General features: G+C 43.0%; 1 protein-coding gene across 1 annotated transcript in view; it reads right to left on the bottom strand.

Annotated features, from left to right (window-relative positions):
• The window catches only part of FRAS1 (Fraser extracellular matrix complex subunit 1), a 689,426-nt gene that overhangs the window by 231,621 nt on the left and 439,634 nt on the right, over positions 1-18,171 (bottom strand). The window contains 4 exon segments of the mRNA XM_030190549.1: positions 7,593-7,733; positions 15,933-16,073; positions 17,056-17,199; positions 18,013-18,159. Coding sequence (XP_030046409.1) covers positions 7,593-7,733; positions 15,933-16,073; positions 17,056-17,199; positions 18,013-18,159 — 573 coding nt within the window.

Below are 18,171 nucleotides of genomic sequence, written 5' to 3'. Positions count from 1 at the left end.
ACTGTCCTGGATGGAAATCCCATGAGCCCTTGGGTCCTACTGGAGGGCGGAGGTGAAGGTGACCGCAGCCCTCCAAAGGACAGCCGAACAACCCCTAGACTTCACCCGCGGTGACCGCCGTTCACCGGGAGTTGAGCTCCCAGCTGCAGGCGGCCAACGGGACTTCCGGAACCGCAGGGGTTGGCCGACCGGCCAGGCAGAGGGAGGACTGGGATCAGACAGCAGACAGGCTGGCAGCAAGCAAGGAATGTCAGGAACTAGCAGAGGTCTGAGCTGGCAGCAAGCGAGGAGTGTCAGGAACAAGCAGAGGTCAAACAAGTCAGGTCAATCAGAAGAGATGTCTGGAGACAACGCATGGAAGCTTAAGTCCTCTGAGACGAGAAGCCAAAGCAAGAAACATGAGAAGCGCTGCTCCTTAAATAGCCCTCCCCATCAGGGAGCCGACAGTCAGCTGGGGAGCGCAGGGACCACAGGAGACGTCATCCGAGGAGCATCCAGGATAGGCGTAGCGTCAGACCGGAGGCGGAGCCCCGCTTCAACCAACCAATCAGGAAACCACAAGGCGCAGCCTCGCTTCCCGGGCTCCGCATCCGGAAGAGAAGCCGGCCTTCGAATGCCGGCACCATGTTCTTCGACTTCGTTGACGCGGGCCCAATGGACGGCCATCGGGAGCAGCGTGGCCAGGATGGCCGGCGATCTGGAGAGGGAACCAGACTGGCCGGCCAATGGCACGAAGAAAGGCGGCCAATTCTGGAGCGCATCCTCTGCGGGCGTTGCTCCGGTGAGAGGCGCGACAGGCAAGGGATGCAACATCTACTTAAATGAGTAACAGCTCTTAGTGGAGTCTCACCTGGAAGCCAGAAAGATGCGAGAAACACCCTCAGGCAAATCTAAGGGTTCAAATTCTACAATCTCAAGAAGGGATTCCTCATTCTGTATGATGAGGGTCAGAAAATACTTCAATCTCCATGGATTTTCAGAGGACAATTCCAGAAGAGGAAACCAGATCTGCCTCGGCAGTAAGAGGTAATTAGGATCACAGTTCCACAGTCTTGCTTGAGTTTCAGCAAAGTCTTCTCTATGAGACGTATTGGAAGACAAAAAGGGAGACAAAGGTGGGAAAATGACCATGGACTACAAAGATGAGAGAGAAAACCTTCATACTTGAGAAAATGTATCTGAAGACTAGACACAGCACTGTGTGGCCTGCTTCAGGAGTCCATGAGTAATCAAACGTCCAAAAACATATCTTTTCAATACAGATAATGCAAAGAGTGGGTCTTTAAAAAGATCTTTGTCATAGTAGATGGTATCAGCGTCTTTTGTATGGCATACAGAAGACCTTCCCCCCCAATGTAGACGAAAAGCATCTGACACTAGTCTGCCATGTGATCTGAGCCTGGAACAGAACTGGGGAACTTTGTTGTTGAGATGAGTGGCAAAAAGATCCATCAAGGGCATGCCCCACTCTTGGAAGATCTTGCAGGCTACATCCATGTTGAGAGATCACTCATGCAGTTGCAAACTCTCTGCATGGTCTCTCTGCCAGACAGCTGTCTGTTCCTGGTAGGCATGGGGCTCGGAGGACCTTCCATGAAGGACGGCCCACTTCCACATCCCCACTGCTTCCTGACACAAGGGTTAGGATCCCATAGCCCCATTTCTTCACAAAGAACATTGCAACTTGGTTGTTCGTTTGAATTAGAACAATTTGGTTCTGTAGCCAATCTCTGACAGCCTTTAGAGTGTTCAAAATGGCCTTTAGCTCAAGGAGATTGATATGGAGATATGTTTCCTGAGCAGACCAAGTTCCTTGGGTGTGAAGCCCATCTACATGAGCTCCCCATCCCAGGTTGAATGCATCCGTTGTTAGCACCTTCTAAAGAGGTGGAATTTGGAATGGTTGTCCCACAGTCAAATTTGATCAAATTGTCCATCAGAGAAGGGCATGAGTCAACTCTGGTGGAATCTAGAAACATGACAGCAGATAAGGGTCAAATGGCCCATCCAGTCTGCCCAACCTCAGTAACCGATAACTCTTCCTTTCCTAAGGGATCCCACATGCCCGTCCCACGCTTTTTAAAATTCTGACATAGTCCTCATCTCCACAACCTCCACCGGTAGGCCATTCCATGCATACACCACCTTTTCCATGAAAGAGTATTTTCTTAAGATTCCTCATAAGTCTATTTCCCCTTAACTTCATCGTATGCCCCCTCATTCCAGAGTTTTCCTTCATTTGAAAAAGGCTCGCATCCTGTATATTGATGCCACTGAGGTATTTAAATGTTTTTATCATATCCCCTCTCTCTCGCCTCTCTTCCAGCGTATACATGTTGAGGTTCCTAAGCCTGTCCCTATATGTTTTACAACAGAGACCACTTACTAATTTTGTAGCCGCCCTCTGGACCGTTTCCATCCTGTTTATATCTTTCTGTAAGTGCGGTCTCCAGAATTACACACATTACAGAGTTTGGTATCATCCGCAAAGAGACAAGCCAACAGTCTTTCCGCAATATCACTCACGAAGATGTTAAAAAGAGCCTGTCTGAAGACCAAACCCTGCGGTACACCATTGATAACAACCCTTTCCTCAGAGCAAGCTAAATTTACTACTACCCTCTGTCTCCTTCCACTTAACCAGTTTTTAACCCAGTCAGCCACTTTAGGTCCTATACTGAGGGCACTTGGTTTATCAGTTGCCTGCATGGGACTGCGTCAAAGACTTTGCTAAAATCCAATTACACCACATCTAGCATCCCTCCCACATCCAACTGTTTGGTCACCCAGTGAAAGAAATCAATCAGATTTGTCTGATATGACCTGCCTCTAGTGAAGCCATGCTGCCTTGGGTTCTGCAGTCCATTCAATTCAAGAAACCTCATAATCCTCCTCTTTAGAAGTGTGTAGAAACATAGAAACATGACGGCAGATAAGAGCCGTATGGCCCATCCAGTCTGCTCACCCTCAGCAACCACTAACGCCTCCTTTTCCTAAGAGATCCCACGTGTCTGTCCCACGACTTCTTAAACTCTGACAAAGTCTTCATCTCCGCAACCTCCACCGGGAGGCCATTGCATGCATCCACCACACTTTCCGTGAAAGAGCATTTCCTCAGATTTGTCCTAAGCCTATTTCCTCTAAACTTCATCTTATGCCCTTTCATTCCAGAGGTTTCCTTCATTTGAAAAAGGCTCACCTCCTGTACATTAATGCCACTGAGGTATTTAAATGTCTCTATCATATCCCCTCTATCCCAGTGTATACATGTTAAGGTTCATAAGCCTGTCCCTATGTGTTTTATGACAGAAACCGCTGACCAATTTTGTAGCCGTCCTCTGGACCGACTCCATCCTGTTTATATCTTTCCATAAATGTGGTCTCCAGAATTGCACACAGCATTCTAAATGGGGCCTTACCAGAGACTTATACAAGGGCACTATTACCTCTTTTTTCCTGCTGGTCATCCCTCTCCTTATGCACCCTTCTGGCTTTGACCATCATCTTTTCTACTTCTTTGGCCATCTTAAGATCATCAAACACAATCACCCTCAAGTCCCACTCTTCTTTCGTACACAGCAGCACTTCACCCCCATACTGTACCGTTTCCCTTAGATTTCTGTATCCCAAGTGCATTTCCCTGCATTTTTTAGCATTAATTCTTAGTTGCCAATTATTGGAACATTCTTCAAGCTTCGCCAGATCCCTCTGCATGCTATCCACACCCTCTGGGGCATCCATCCTATTACAGAATTTGGTATCATCCACAAAGAGACAAACCTTACCAGACAGTCCTTCTGCAATATCACTCACAAAGATGTTAAAAACAGCTAGCCCAAGGACCGATCCCTGTAATACACCATTGATAATATCCCTTTCCTCAGAGCAAGCTTCATTTACCACTAGTTTACTCACCACCAAGGTTGAGACTGACAGGTCTGTAATTCCCAACCTCCTCCCGCTTTTGTGCAAAGGGACCACATCCGTCCTTCTCTAGTCCTCCGGGACCACTCCAAACTCTAAGGAAGCATTGAAGAGGTCAGACAGCAATGCCACCAGAACACCTCCGAGTTCCCTGAGTACTCTCGGATGTACCCCATCAGGTCCCATTGCGTTGTCTACTTTTAGTTTAGCCAGCAACTCCCGAACAGAGTCTTCTGAATATTGTTCCCAGTCTACAATACATCCATCCCCATTAGCATTTGTTTTCTGTTGTCCTACCCCCAGTCTTTTGTCCGTGAACAAGGAACAGAAATAATTGTTAAAAAGTTCAGCTTTATCCTTATTAGCTTCTACATATTCCCCTCCTCAGCTTTGCGTCTCACAATGTTATTATGGCACTTTCTTCTGTTACTTACATATATGAAAAATGTCTTGTCCCCCGATTTTACCATATCGGCTCTTTTTTCTTACATTTGCCTCTTCGCATTCCTGACAAGTTTTCCAGCTTCTCTTGCTTGTCCTCCTCTTTCTGAGTCTTCTTGTAATGTAAGAAGGCTAACCTTCGTTCCCTTACCTTTTCAGCTACTACGTTTGAGAACCTGAACGGCCTTCTTTTCCTCTTAATTTTATGTAGTTTTCTAACATAAAAGTTTTTCACCTTTAAAATAGCTCCTTTCAGTTTCGCCCACTGCTGTTCTACTTCCTTCAGCTGTTCCCATCCAGCTCTTTCCTGAGAACTTCCCTCATCTCGGCAAAGTTAGTTCTTTTGAAATCTAGGACCTTCAATCTTGAATAAGCCTTCTCCTCCTCTGTCTTAGTGTTGAACCACACCATTCGGTGGTCACTAGATGCTACTATTACTACTACTACCACTAATCATTTCTATAGCGCTACTATGTGTATGCAGTGCTGTACACTTTATATGCAGGTACTTTTTCTGTCCCTAGAGGGGTCAAAATCTATGTTTTTTTGTACCTAGGGCAATGAAGGGTTAAGTGACTTGCCCAGAGTCACAAGGAGCTGCAGTATGAATCGAACCCAGTTGAGATGATCACCCACTGTAACATCAGAAACATTTTCCCTGTTTGTGAGCAATAGGGGATAGCTCCATTCCACGTCAGTTCCATTACCCACTGCTGAAACTATTTCTCCTGTAGAGAATCCAAGAACTCTTTGCTTCTAGAAGACTGCACGACAGGGATGTCTCAATCGGCATCCAGCATATAGAAATCACCTATCAGTAGTACGTCCCCTTTCCTAGCTATTTTGTGGACGTCTTCAGCTAAATCTCTGTCCATTTCTTCAGACTGTGAAGGTGACCTGTAAATACATTTTCCTTTCCATTTTACCAGTTTAACCTACAGTGCTTCTTCCTTTCGCCATACATCCTGCAGTTCAGTTAGATTCCCATTCACCTGAGACCACTGGGAAGTTAGGATCCACTGGGCCACTCTCAAATGGAGTTGTGCCATGGGAATGACATGTAGTGGTGAGGCCATGTGGCCTACCAATCTTCAATATTTGCCGAGCTGTGACCTGCTTGCTGCTTCGGTCCTGCAAGACCATTGCTGTTAAGGTCTCTGCTCTTGCTTGTGGGAGAAAAGCCTAAGCCTGCAATATATCAAGCAGGGCTTTTATGTATTCCAATTGCTGAACTGGGAGAAGGTGGGTCTTGGGGTAGTTTATGATGAACTTTAGTAACTCCAACATCCGAATAGTTAGGCGCATTGAATCTGATGCCTTCTCTTGTGTTGTGCTGTTGACCAACTAATCATCCAGACAGAGAAACGCAAACACTCCCAGTCTGCACAAGTATGCAGCAAATACCGCTAGACATTTGGTGAATACCCTGGGAGCTAAAAGGCAAACCATGATACTGGTAGTGGTGTTTCCCTATTTGGAATCTAAGAGATACTTCCTGTGACTGGGAAGTATCGAAATGTGGGTATAGACATTCTTTAAGTCCAGAAAGCATAGCCAATCTTTTTCCTGAATCATGGGAAGAACGACGTCTAGGGAAATTATCCTGAACTTTTCTTTGACCAGGAATTTGTTCAGGGCCCTTAGATCTAGGGTGGGACAAAATCCACTTGTCTTTTTGGGCACAAAGAAGTACATGGAATAGAATTCCTTCTCTTTTTCCCCTGGTGGCATGGGTTTGACCACATTGGCCAAAAGGGACAAAAATACCCACATGGGAAGGCACTACAGATTATTTATTGGAACACAAGAACAGAGACGAGTTGACTTCTATGGTCTACGTCCCAGAAACACCAAAGAAAAACCATGATCAAGTATATAATATCATATTCATTGTTGATTTAAATCTTGAATTGATAATGAATGTGATTGTTGGGCAGACTCGATGGACCATTCAGGTCTTTATCTGCCATCACTTACTATGTTGCTATGTATTTATTTAAAAAATTTGTAGTCTGCAAATGTACCATTCTGAGCGGAGAACAATTTATACTCATAATCATAAATTCACATATCATAGACTCACAACACAGACAAAAAATCTTATAAAACATCACAAAAAAAAATACTGATAAAAATAGTCCAGCTGAAAATAACCATTAGGTAAAAATATTAAATATCGCACTGAAAAAAGAACACAATGACGCATCCTCCCTGCTCTGCGGAAGAATGAAGACTGAGGGACCCATGCTCAATCGTCGGGCGGAAAGATACCAGCACATGCGCAGTGGGACGCTAGTAGAAAGTTCTACAATAATCTTGCTAGTCAGCATCCGCACCGGGCTCTGTTGGATGATGTCACCTAGCTGTAAAAATACAATTAGCTTGCTTTTCCTAATTGAAAGCTGAATTAGATGTATTAAAATTTTTTACATAACTTAATTTTCTGGAAAATTAATCCTAAAAACTATGAGAAAATGAGCCAGACTACCTGAAAATTATCTGCAACTGAACCCGAATTTTTATTCTGTAGTTACTCCTACTACTTATGACAATGAAGACAGTGGCTAGGGTAATTTCTCGGTCTTCATTTTAAAAGTGACTGAATTCTGAGTGTGCTATGTGCAATGCATTAATAGTGAGCAATTAAGGTTGAATCCTGAATCTCCCAGGTTTCAAACTTGTCCTAATTTAACCTTCTAGTTGCATGGGTATGCTACACTTTTTCACTTTTTTATAGTGGGCTCACTTGCCACAGTAAAAGGCACAATCATTAGTTCTGGCTTATATAAATCACCATGCTGTCTATTTCATGCTATGCACAGTTTGCTACAGTCTGCAACTGGGTGGGCAATTAAACCATTTAAAATGTGACAGCTAAAGATGAATTGCAATACCAGTAATGATTCTTCTTGGTGATTTTCTGCCGGACACTCTGTAAATTTAGCTATGCAGTGATCTTATGAAGAATAATGATGACCTTGCTAGTTAAAAAAATTAAAAAATGAGGATTTCTTCTCCATAGCAGAAAACAAGGGAAACAAAACCTTTTTACTTCATAAAACATTTGATTATACTCAAAATGAATACAACATTCTTTATATAAACCAGAGAGTTTGTTGTATATGGCAATATTATTTTTCACAAAAAAGCAACTATTTTTCTGAGCAGAAGTAGAACATCCGGGTCACTTCAGTCAGCTGACATCAGACACGTGTACAAAAACTCACCTTCACATATTTTAGTTTTTGGATTTCCATAGGAACCAGGACCACAATCTGGCACACACAGTCCACTCTTCAGAAATGCTTGATTGCTACAGCGTTGGCACCAACCAGAGCTGTCACAGTCCGAGCACCTAGCAGGGCAAGCTAATTCAGGGCATGAAGGTTGAAGGTAAAGAAAATAAAGCATCATTAATAACCAAATCAATGCATCAAGAGCCACAGACTCCCTGTATAAACAAGATATTGGAGGCCTTCTCAAGAGTATCACACTCACAAACAGCCTAGCAGCAGAAGTCAGCAAACCCTTTTATACTGTATAACACTGAAATAAAAGACTTGCAGAGTTGTGACTGATTCTCTGAACTGCATGGTTTTCATGATTTTTTGCTGCACTGTTGAGTCAGTGAAATTGGTAACTCCAAAGCTGAAATGTAGCTTATGTCCAGAAATCCTGGTACAGGTGTACAGCCTATTCTTGTATTGCTGTGATCTGTACATGATTTCTGTTTTACAGTGTTAGTCTGAATGTTAGGGTCCACTTGTTCATATAACTTTTAGGCGTGAGAACTCATACCAGCTCTATGGCCAGCATAAGTGTTTGTACCTCTTAAATATGTGCCAGACTTTAAGTGTGTTTCTAAATGGTTATGCTAGTATTCTATAAAGGAAAGTAGGCACCTATGTTCCTTTATAGAATTGGCTCTCATTTATAGAATTACCCTCAAAGCACTGATCCACCTGTACAAATCTCTTAAAAGGCATTCCTCCCTGCCAATTCAATACATGTCTTAAGTGAGCTGTCCATGATATCTGATACTCCCAGTTCTTTCCTACTGTATATTTTCTTCCACAGAACTATCAATGAAGAGTTAGGGTCTGGGACAAGGCACACCTGAAATAAATAAATTAGGTGTGGAAGAATATTCATCATCACTATAGCAATTCTTCAGAATCACAATAGTTTCCCCTCCTGCCATTTCAATAAATCTTCAGAGTTCAACTTAAATAGGGAACCATGATTATTTTCATGGAGCCTATAGGGTCATTAGTAACTTTGATTCCTAGATATCTAATTGAGTTTTCTACCTATTTAAATGGGAAGTTCCTTTATATATACCCAATTCCCTGTCCTCCAGATTTTTTAGCACATCCATTTTATCCATGCTTATTTTAAACTCCCAAACTGCACTATACATGTGGAATTCCTGGATCACCATCTCAAGATCCACCCCCATGTTTCCCATTTGGATGAAATGGGTAAACAGATGCAGAATTTAGGAAAGAGATAAAACATGTGAAATTATGATTAACTTGATTATAAGAAGAGGAATAATTATCCCCAGGTAATGAACATGAATAACAATGGAAGGTCTAAGAAGGTCGCCTTTGAAGATAGCTCTGACGATTCTTCAAGAAGCATAATAATGATAACCCACAAGAATGAGAATCTGACCTATCACAGACAACTCAGCAATACCAGTTACTAAAGCAGATATCTCTTCTGTGGACTTGGAAACAGTACCATCTACTATCTGAAGCACTTTCCAGGTGATATCTTAGGTCATCACCAGTGAGGCTGTAGCAGACCTCCCAGCCTTGTGGATGTTTCCATCCGTGATTTTCATATCGAGTATGGCACCCTCAAGAGAGAGACCCTGTGCAGCATCTTCAGCAGCCAGGCTTCTCATACCAGTGTCGACCAGGCACGGTGGAGCATTGGTCTCTGGAGGAGACAAAGATGTTTCAGCCCTATAGCAGTGGCTGCTCCTTCATCTGCAGACAAAGCAGGGCAATACTCTCCATATCTAAACTGGGGGGGTCCTGATGGCATAACGCTCAAACCTTGCTGAAGAGGGGAGGATGACAATCACCACCCCTTGCCTCTTAGTAAGCGGCATTGGGTCACAGAAAAAACAAAGGTAAGAACTGCAGAGAGACAGAGTATTAGCAAACCACCAGTATCACGCCACCATTTTGACTCCTCCCAATTCCCTCCAGAAATGCATTTCCAACACTTTTTTTCCACCTTTGAAGTCTGGGCATTTTATTTTTACAAGCATGTCAGTCCCAAGTTTCTCTTTTCTGCTTTCTTGTCTTGTCTTCTGCTCTTTTTCCAGTGGATACTGTCCATTTGACTTTTCTCCCCTTTCTGTTCATCTTCTTCCATTTCCTGAATACATCCATCTCTGACATATTTCCTCTTTTCTGTCTACCCACTCAAATTTTACCCTCTCACTCTTCAGTCCTCCACCTATATTTCACTTACCTATCAAATTTCCATCACCTCCTCTCACCCTCTAGCTCTCCTGCCTCATTTCTTCCCTGGCTTCCTATTTCATTCCCTATAGGGCCGCCGAGAGGGGGGGACGGGGGGGACAAAATTCCCGCGCTCATCGACTAGGCCGAAAAGGAACCGGGAATGGCAGAGCAAGAGTAGTTATTACAAAGATCCATAATTTTGTGCACAAAACTGAAATACTAAGAGGAGCACGCCAGAAATGGGATACATTGACATTTGATGGAGCAAAAATAAAAATCTTTCAGGACTATTCGATAGTACTGCAGGAACGTAGGCGAGCCTTTGGGCCAATATGCACAAAGTTAGCAACATTGAATAGAAGATTCATGCTCGCTTATCCGGCACAGTTGAAAGTACTGCAAAATGGAAACTGGAAAATATTTCATACACCGCAAGAAGCACGGGATGGGCTCCAAGAGCAACTGAACTCTGAGGACGCTAATACATGAATCCAGCACAAGATATCTGAGGTATAGATTTGAAGACCCTGACATAGGGAGCACAACTATAATTTAAGGGGACTTGCTGACTATTACACTATATTGAGTTAGAGGGGGAAGGCAATTAGACCTGCACAAGACTGAACACAAGAAATGGGATAAGATAGAGAATAAGCGGGCTGGGGGAGGGGAACCATCATTATAAGTCTTACACCATAAGGTGGATGGGGTGGATCGGGGATTATGGGAAGAAGAAATGGGGGGGACGGGACGGGAAGAGGGAGGGAGGGAAGAGGGGAGAGAGATGGAGGAGAGAAGGATACAGGAGATTAAAGAGGGAGGGAGAACTATCACAGGAGCAACTAATACAATTGAAATTACAACCACAAGAAAGGAAGACATGTAGTAAGAGGAGAAAGGGAATAACACACCCCTACACGCACTGAGTAGAACAAAATTCAAGGAACCCACAGATAAGATCAGATCAATAGAGAGGAAGGCGAGGCTGGGCGCCCAAACCTCAAACATAATAAAGAAAAACTGGATTTTAATATGGCTAATGCAATGCTGGGATGGCTAAGATGATCCGGTTCATCTCTTGGAACGTTGGGGGCATAGCAACTCCTGTGAAAAGGTCGAAAATATTACAGGCATTGCAGAGACATAGAGCAGATGTGGCTTGCCTACAGGAAACTAGACTTTCGGAAGACGAACACTGTAAATTGAAAAGAGCTTGGGTGGGGGAAGTATTTTCTGCTTCTGCTACAGGCAGGTCGAGGGGAGTGGCAATATTAATAAGGAAGGGAATAGCAGCTAAGGCAAAATTGCTTCAGGCAGACCCCCAGGGACGATATGTCCTAATACATCTTTGGCTTCAAAACAAAGAGTTCTTGGTCATATCCTTATATGGGCCCAATGATTTTTCACCAAACTTCTTCCAAACTATAATAAAACAGTGTGCCCCGTATGCGTCTCTGAAATTGTTGATATGTGGAGACTTTAACTTAGTAATGGACCCAAAGATGGACACCACTAATCCAAGAGAAGCACCACAAGGGGGGAGTAGAAAGCGGGCACTCTCGACGTTCACACGTACGTTAAGCTTGGTAGACACCTGGAGGGCATTACATCCAGAGACAAAAGATTATACACACTTATCTAGGGCACATGGTACCAGTTCTAGAATAGACTATATACTCTTGGACAGTTCGGCGTTCTCCTGGGTACGAGGTACTGGAATAGGCCCTACAGAAATATCGGATCATGCAATGGTGTGGATGGAGATAGAGACCTCAGAGTATTATAGGCATGGAGGGGGTTGGAGATACCCGATGTACTTACATGGAGACAAAGAATTCACCCGTTACATTAATGCTAAATGGAAGGATTATGAACGGTTTAACAAACAGCACATGAATAATCCAAAACTATACTGGATGGCCTCCAAGGCAGTAGTGCGGGGGGATATAATTGCCTTTGTACAAAGCCGTAAGAAAAAGCAAGCAAGGGCAATTTTACATCTAGAAACCCAACTTAAGAAAGCCAAACAAGTTTATATAAAAAACCCAACAGCAATAAATAAGGAACAATACTTAACGGCCCAAATCACCCTTAATACCTTAATTCACAAGCAGACCATAAGATCCTTAACATATTATAAATGTAGACTACAACGCTTTGGTAACAAAGCAGGCACTATGTTAGCAAGGCTGCTGAAAACAGAGACCCCAGGACGGGTAATCACTGCAATACAAGACCACAAGGGGGTGACAAAAAATAAGAGTGAAGATATAGGGAAGATATTTCATAATTATTTTAGTTCCCTATATGGGGGCTTGCCGAGAAAGGACATAGGGGACTTGGAGGAATATTTAGATCGAATGGGCTTCCCCAAACTCCAGCCACAACAAATAGACATGTTAAATAGTCCTATAACAGGGACAGAATTGCAAAATACGATCAAAACATTAGCCACGAGCTCGGCACCTGGGCCTGACGGCTTTATGGGAGAATATTATAAGATACTATCGAAAGAAGGTTTGGAAGCCCTGGGGAAATACTTAGAACAGGTAGTTGAAGACAAGGAATTCCCCCTATATGCCAATGATGCACTAATCACTTTGATACCTAAACCAGGGAAGGAGAGCACACAACCAGGTTCCTATCGGCCAATCTCCCTGATAAACTTAGATGTAAAGATACTGGCTCGCATTCTTGCCACCAGATTAGGACAACTTCTTCCTGATCTAATAGGGGAAGAACAAGTAGGTTTTGTGAGGAACCGGCAAGCAGGGAACAATGTTAGAAGATTGCTCTTGGCAATGGCAAAGAGCCAGCAAGACCAGGAACCAGCTTTGATTCTTAGTTTGGATGCTGAAAAGGCATTTGATAAGGTAGACTGGGGATACTTATTTGGTCTGTTAAACTATATGGGTATTCAAGGATGGTATGGAGATGCATTGGGGGCACTGTATAACAAACCTCGAGCAGCAGTTTTGGTAAATGGAATAAAGGGAACTTCCTTTGAGATCAGACAAGGAACCAGGCAGGGATGCCCGCTCTCGCCCCTTCTGTTTATCCTGGCAATGGAACCACTATTACAAGCTCTTAAAGCAGATGGAGGGGTAAGGGGGGTGCCTTTGGCGGGAGGCACAGTCAAAGCCCTCGCCTTTGCTGATGATTTATTAGTAATAACCCAACAGCCTGAACAGGCAATACCTAGAATATTGGAGATAGTAAAGGAATATGGGGACCTGTCAGGGTACATATTGAACATTCAAAAATCTAGGGCTTTGGAGGTATTGCAGGGGGATGCTCTCAGACAGAAACTAACATTACCCATGGAGTGGGAGACAGAGGCAATAAAATATCTGGGTGTATTAATACCTCGAGAACTTACTCAGCTATATGATCGAAACATGAGAAAACTGATGAATACAACAAAGTTAACTTTACAAATGTGGCAGGGATTCCCATTATCGCTTATGGGTCGGATAGCCCTTTATAATATGGTAACAGTGCCCAGATGGCTCTACGTATTTCAGACTTTGCCATTATACCTGACCAAGGCTGATGAAAAACAACTAAACAAGTTATTACAGACCTTTTTGTGGGCGAAAAAAAAACCCAAAAAAAACCAAGAATAGCACTATCCACACTTCATCTATCGAGAGAATTTGGAGGCCTGGGACTATTGAACCTTCGGGAGATGACAATTGCAAGTGGCATGAGGCACCTAAATGACTGGCTAAGACGCACACAATATTTTACTCCCTCTCACCTCGAGTTGCAAGAAATAGGCCAGAGACATATCAGCTACCTGATACATAAAAAGAATAAAGCAGAAATGAGCCTGTTAAGGGCAGCACAAATTTTGCATACAGCTCAAGCGGTGTGGAGTTGGCTCTGTAGACACCACAAATTCCGAGCTGCCATAACCCCATACCTTCCAATTTGGGGTAACCCCGAATTCCCACCTGGACAACAACATGCGGCCTTTGTACGTTGGAAGGAAAAAGGATTGGAATACATGCACCAGGCACTAGACAAGGATGGGAAGATTAAATCATGGGAACAACTTAAAAACCAGTTTATGCTTGACTCATCAGATTGGTTTCATTACTTGCAACTGCAACATTATAGCCGTAGTCTCCCACAGGAATCAATGACGGAAGATGTACAGGAGGAGCTGGGATCGGCCCTCTCATTGGGAGCACAACAAAAAGTGCCATTGAAATTTTACCATAGACACTTAAAAGAAATGGCAAAAGAACCAGACTTTGTGACACTATCGAAACTGTGGAGTGCGGAGTTGGGAGTGGATATAACTGCAGCATTGATCCGAGAGCATTTGATTGGATATCGTAAGAATGCGGATCAAACGTATTATTGGGAGATGCAGTTTAAGTTTACGTTGAGAGCGTATGTCCCTCCTAGACGTGCATTCCACATGGGCATATCACCAGATGGAGCATGTCCCAAGTGTAAGGCGGAGGGAGCAACATTGGGACATATGTTCTGGAGTTGTCCACAGATTGGATCATACTGGAAGGCATTGATACGAAGAGTGGCAGACATGTGGGACATACAATGGCAAGTAGAACCAATGTTGTTGTTTGGCCACCCAAAACTATCGGGAAGCTCTCCAAGAGGATGTCGAGCATTTGTGTTTAAAACGATTATGGTTGCGAAGAAAACCATCCTATTGATGTGGTTGTCAGCGGAGAGCCCTTCGGTATCTCACTGGAGAGGGCAGATGATTAACTTATTGCGCACGGAACGGATAAGCCTGAAAGGTCGGGGACCTCTTGTTGCAAAGAACTTTTGGAATTGCTGGACCCTGTTCTGGTTGACCTTGACTCCACAAGCCAGAGGTCAAATAATAAATATGTGAGAACTAAAGTGGAATAAGAAATAAACGTGATGTGAATTATAACTGTGATAGAGGGTGGGTAAGGGTGGGAGGGTAGGGGGAAGGGAGGGAGGGAGGGAAGGGAAAGGGAGGGGGAAAAAGAGGGGAAAACTAAAGAATTGGAGAACAATAGATCAGTTTGGCGACAAAAAGGGCAGATATTTAGTATGCCATATATTTAGTTTGTTTCGCTTTACAATGAATAAAGATGCGTAAGTTACTGTTAAGATGTAAAGGTTCAATAAGATGTTGATGGTGACTTAAATAAGTTACAACAGAAGCCAAAATACTGTTGATCAAGTTTATTTTGAAATTTTCTCCAATAAAAATGATTGAAATATAAATATAAAGTATTTTCTATGCATAAACTATGTTTTACACAGAAAATGTCTCTTATGTAACAGTATTATTATTATTAACATTTGTATAGCGCTACCAGACGCACACAGCGCTGAACACCTGACACAGCGAGACAGTCCCTGCTTACAGTCAAATAAACACATATAAGTACATGTGCTAACAAGATGACATGTACTCACAAGCACACCATGCAAGGGTGCTCCCAGGGACAGAGTTTGGGTGGCGATGGGTCCGAGGTATAATGTACGTATGTATTTTGTGAAATGAATGAGTACACCCATAGCCCCTCATTCTACAAGGTGAGCACTAAATGGATGTCACATATTTCCACTCAGATTATAAAATACTAGCACCTGTGCACATGGATGTTACGGATTTGTGTGTGTTAGTTGGGCATAATGCACGTTCATGTGGATGGGGCATGAGCATCTCCCACAATTACATGCACATATTCTAGAACAGATTCATTTATGTGCTGAAGTGCTGCATCTAGGCCTGTGCATTCATACTTGTCGTAGGCACACTTAAAGGCTGGCACATAAATAGCAACTCAGCGCCCAGCATTTTGGTACACTTTATAGACCTGACCCATGGAGTACAAGCACAAATTTATACCTGTTTCAGAGCAGGTGTAAATTTGTGCATGAACAACCTGATATTCAAAGTGATTTAACCAGGCAGGAGAGGCCAACACTTGAACAATTTGTCCTGCCAATAACTTTTCCTGGATCTGAATTGTGCCATTTAGATTCCAACTACAGATATTTGGATAAAGACAGCCACATTTTTCCAAATGCCTTCAAAGTTCCTCTTCATTATATAGCTCTGATTACCTGTGCATCTTTGCTGAGCATGGTCCACATAGTACTGCTTCCAACACTCTCTGACACACTTTCCTTCTAAGAGGTAGAACGGTGCTTCACACACAGTGCACCACTCTGGCCCAGTGCACTGGAGGCAGCGATCCTCACATCCTGCAGAACATAAAGTCATATGGATATCATTTTAAAGTATATTCACTCCCTGACTCTCGATCTACTCTGCTATAACTGTGATGTCCTTGAACCTCAACTTGCAAACATAGAGCCCTGTTTACTAAGCCACGCTGTAGGCGCGCAAACCTTTTTAGCATGCACTAACAACAGAGACACCCATTATATTCCTATGAGTGTCTCTAGCGTTAGCGCACGCTAAAAATAAAAGGTTTGTGCGCCTACAGCACAGCTTACTAAACAGGGCCCATAGGCTTAGCAAGATCACGTGACACACCTGAGATTTCTTCTCTCTCACTCTTTGTACTAACTTGGTAAATGCTGATTTCTTTTACATAGAACATAGTTAGAGAAGGGTTAGCATGGCAGTGCATGGAAGAAGTTGTTTTACTTGCTGGTCCATGATGCCCTGAAGCAGTTGAGCAAAATGCTGGCCATCATCATACATAGAGAAGATATTTAAAGCTGGTCTGAAACTTTAAGTTGTCTAAGATAAGTCCAAAACAGCTAAAACTTTGTTTGCAAATATAAGTAAATTTAAGAATGATAGAAGTTTTTGATGGAAGGATTTTTTATGCCAATGATAAAAACTCTGAGCTCCTTGAATTGAGTGCAGAACGGTTTGAAGCTTTTTCCTTCCATTTTTTGGTATTATTATTAGCGTGAATGCTATTGTGCAACTGAAAAGTGGAGTATATATATGTTTTGATATACACAGAGGCGGAACTCCACATACCTTCTATAAAGAACTTATAGCAGAGTAATTCTCGTGACATTCCCAACATCTTCTCACTCTTCTCATAAGCATAAAATATGTCATGTCCACTGGTTGCTAGTTCTCATTGTTCTCAGAAAACAAACTGATTGTACAACAGCATTTCCACATTTGACAAAAAAGTTAGGTATATCGAAATACTTCAATAAATGCTTTCATTCCGATAAGGATCTGGTTTACCGGACTTACTCTGACAAGTGCTATCTCCATCCCGGTAGAAAGCAGGTGGACAATGCTGCACACAGGCACCATGGTGGAGAACGTAGCCATCCATACACTGCAGGCAGTCGGTGCTCAGTGGACCACTGCAAGCATTACAGCTCCAGTCACACTCTGGAAAGCAACAAGGGCAAGGTGATGACAGAATGGATCTTCAGAAAAGAAATGGTGAATTCTGGTGATGCTACACAGAAAGGAATGATGAATTTAAAAAGTGAAGTTGATCAATAAAGGTTGGAATCAGATGATTCTTTATTGTACTCAGCAACTATAAACAAGTGATAACTGACTTAGCTATGTTTTGGCACAGACATGTGCCTGCTTCCGGGGTAAAATCTCTTGTATATAAATTACAGGTGTTAAGAAGTGGAATCAAAAACTGGTTCTACATTTGGTAATTCTTTTGTAAGCAACCTCAAAGGGGCTCTGCGAGTCAAAATATCAATAAAAAACGTAAGGCACATGGCAAATATTGCCACAGGAAAGCTTCTACTAGCAGGGCTTGGGGACCCCCACCAGCCCACATTTGTAGGGTTATGGTGGGGGTCGAGAGCGGAGGGGAAGCGGGGCAATATGTGTCCCCCCCACTCCCAAATCAAGGTCTGGCTACGCCTCTGGTTAGGATGCTTTCCTCCCTTTTCTTCCCTTTCTCTCAGCTTTCCTATCCTGTTATGAATAGCGCTCCTTTCATTTCTGAATATTATTTTATGGTTGTAAACCGCCTAGATTGCCAATTGGGTGGTATATTAAATCTCAAATGAACCTGGAAACTTGGATTATTCTGAGCCACGGTATACATAATACTGAAAGAAGAGGTCATGGATCTAAGAGACACTGCAAAGTTCACTGAAGCATACCTTCAGCATCCTAGCCACCCAACAGCACTAAACATCTTCATTAACTTTCTTTTTACTGGGTCTCACCCACCTTTACATGTTCTTGTGGTATAGTCAAGATAGTATTGCTGGGCACAATTCTCATATTGACATTCTCCAAAGAGCAGGACCTTGGTTGGATCTCTGCAGGAGCTGCAGCCATTTGCTGAATGACAAGTCAAGCACTGGTCATTACAAGCTGTGAAGAAAT

The sequence above is a fragment of the Microcaecilia unicolor genome, chromosome 2 (assembly GCF_901765095.1).
Source record: "Microcaecilia unicolor chromosome 2, aMicUni1.1, whole genome shotgun sequence".
NCBI classification, from domain to species: Eukaryota; Metazoa; Chordata; class Amphibia; order Gymnophiona; family Siphonopidae; genus Microcaecilia; species Microcaecilia unicolor.
This window is presented reverse-complemented; position numbering and strand designations above follow the sequence as displayed.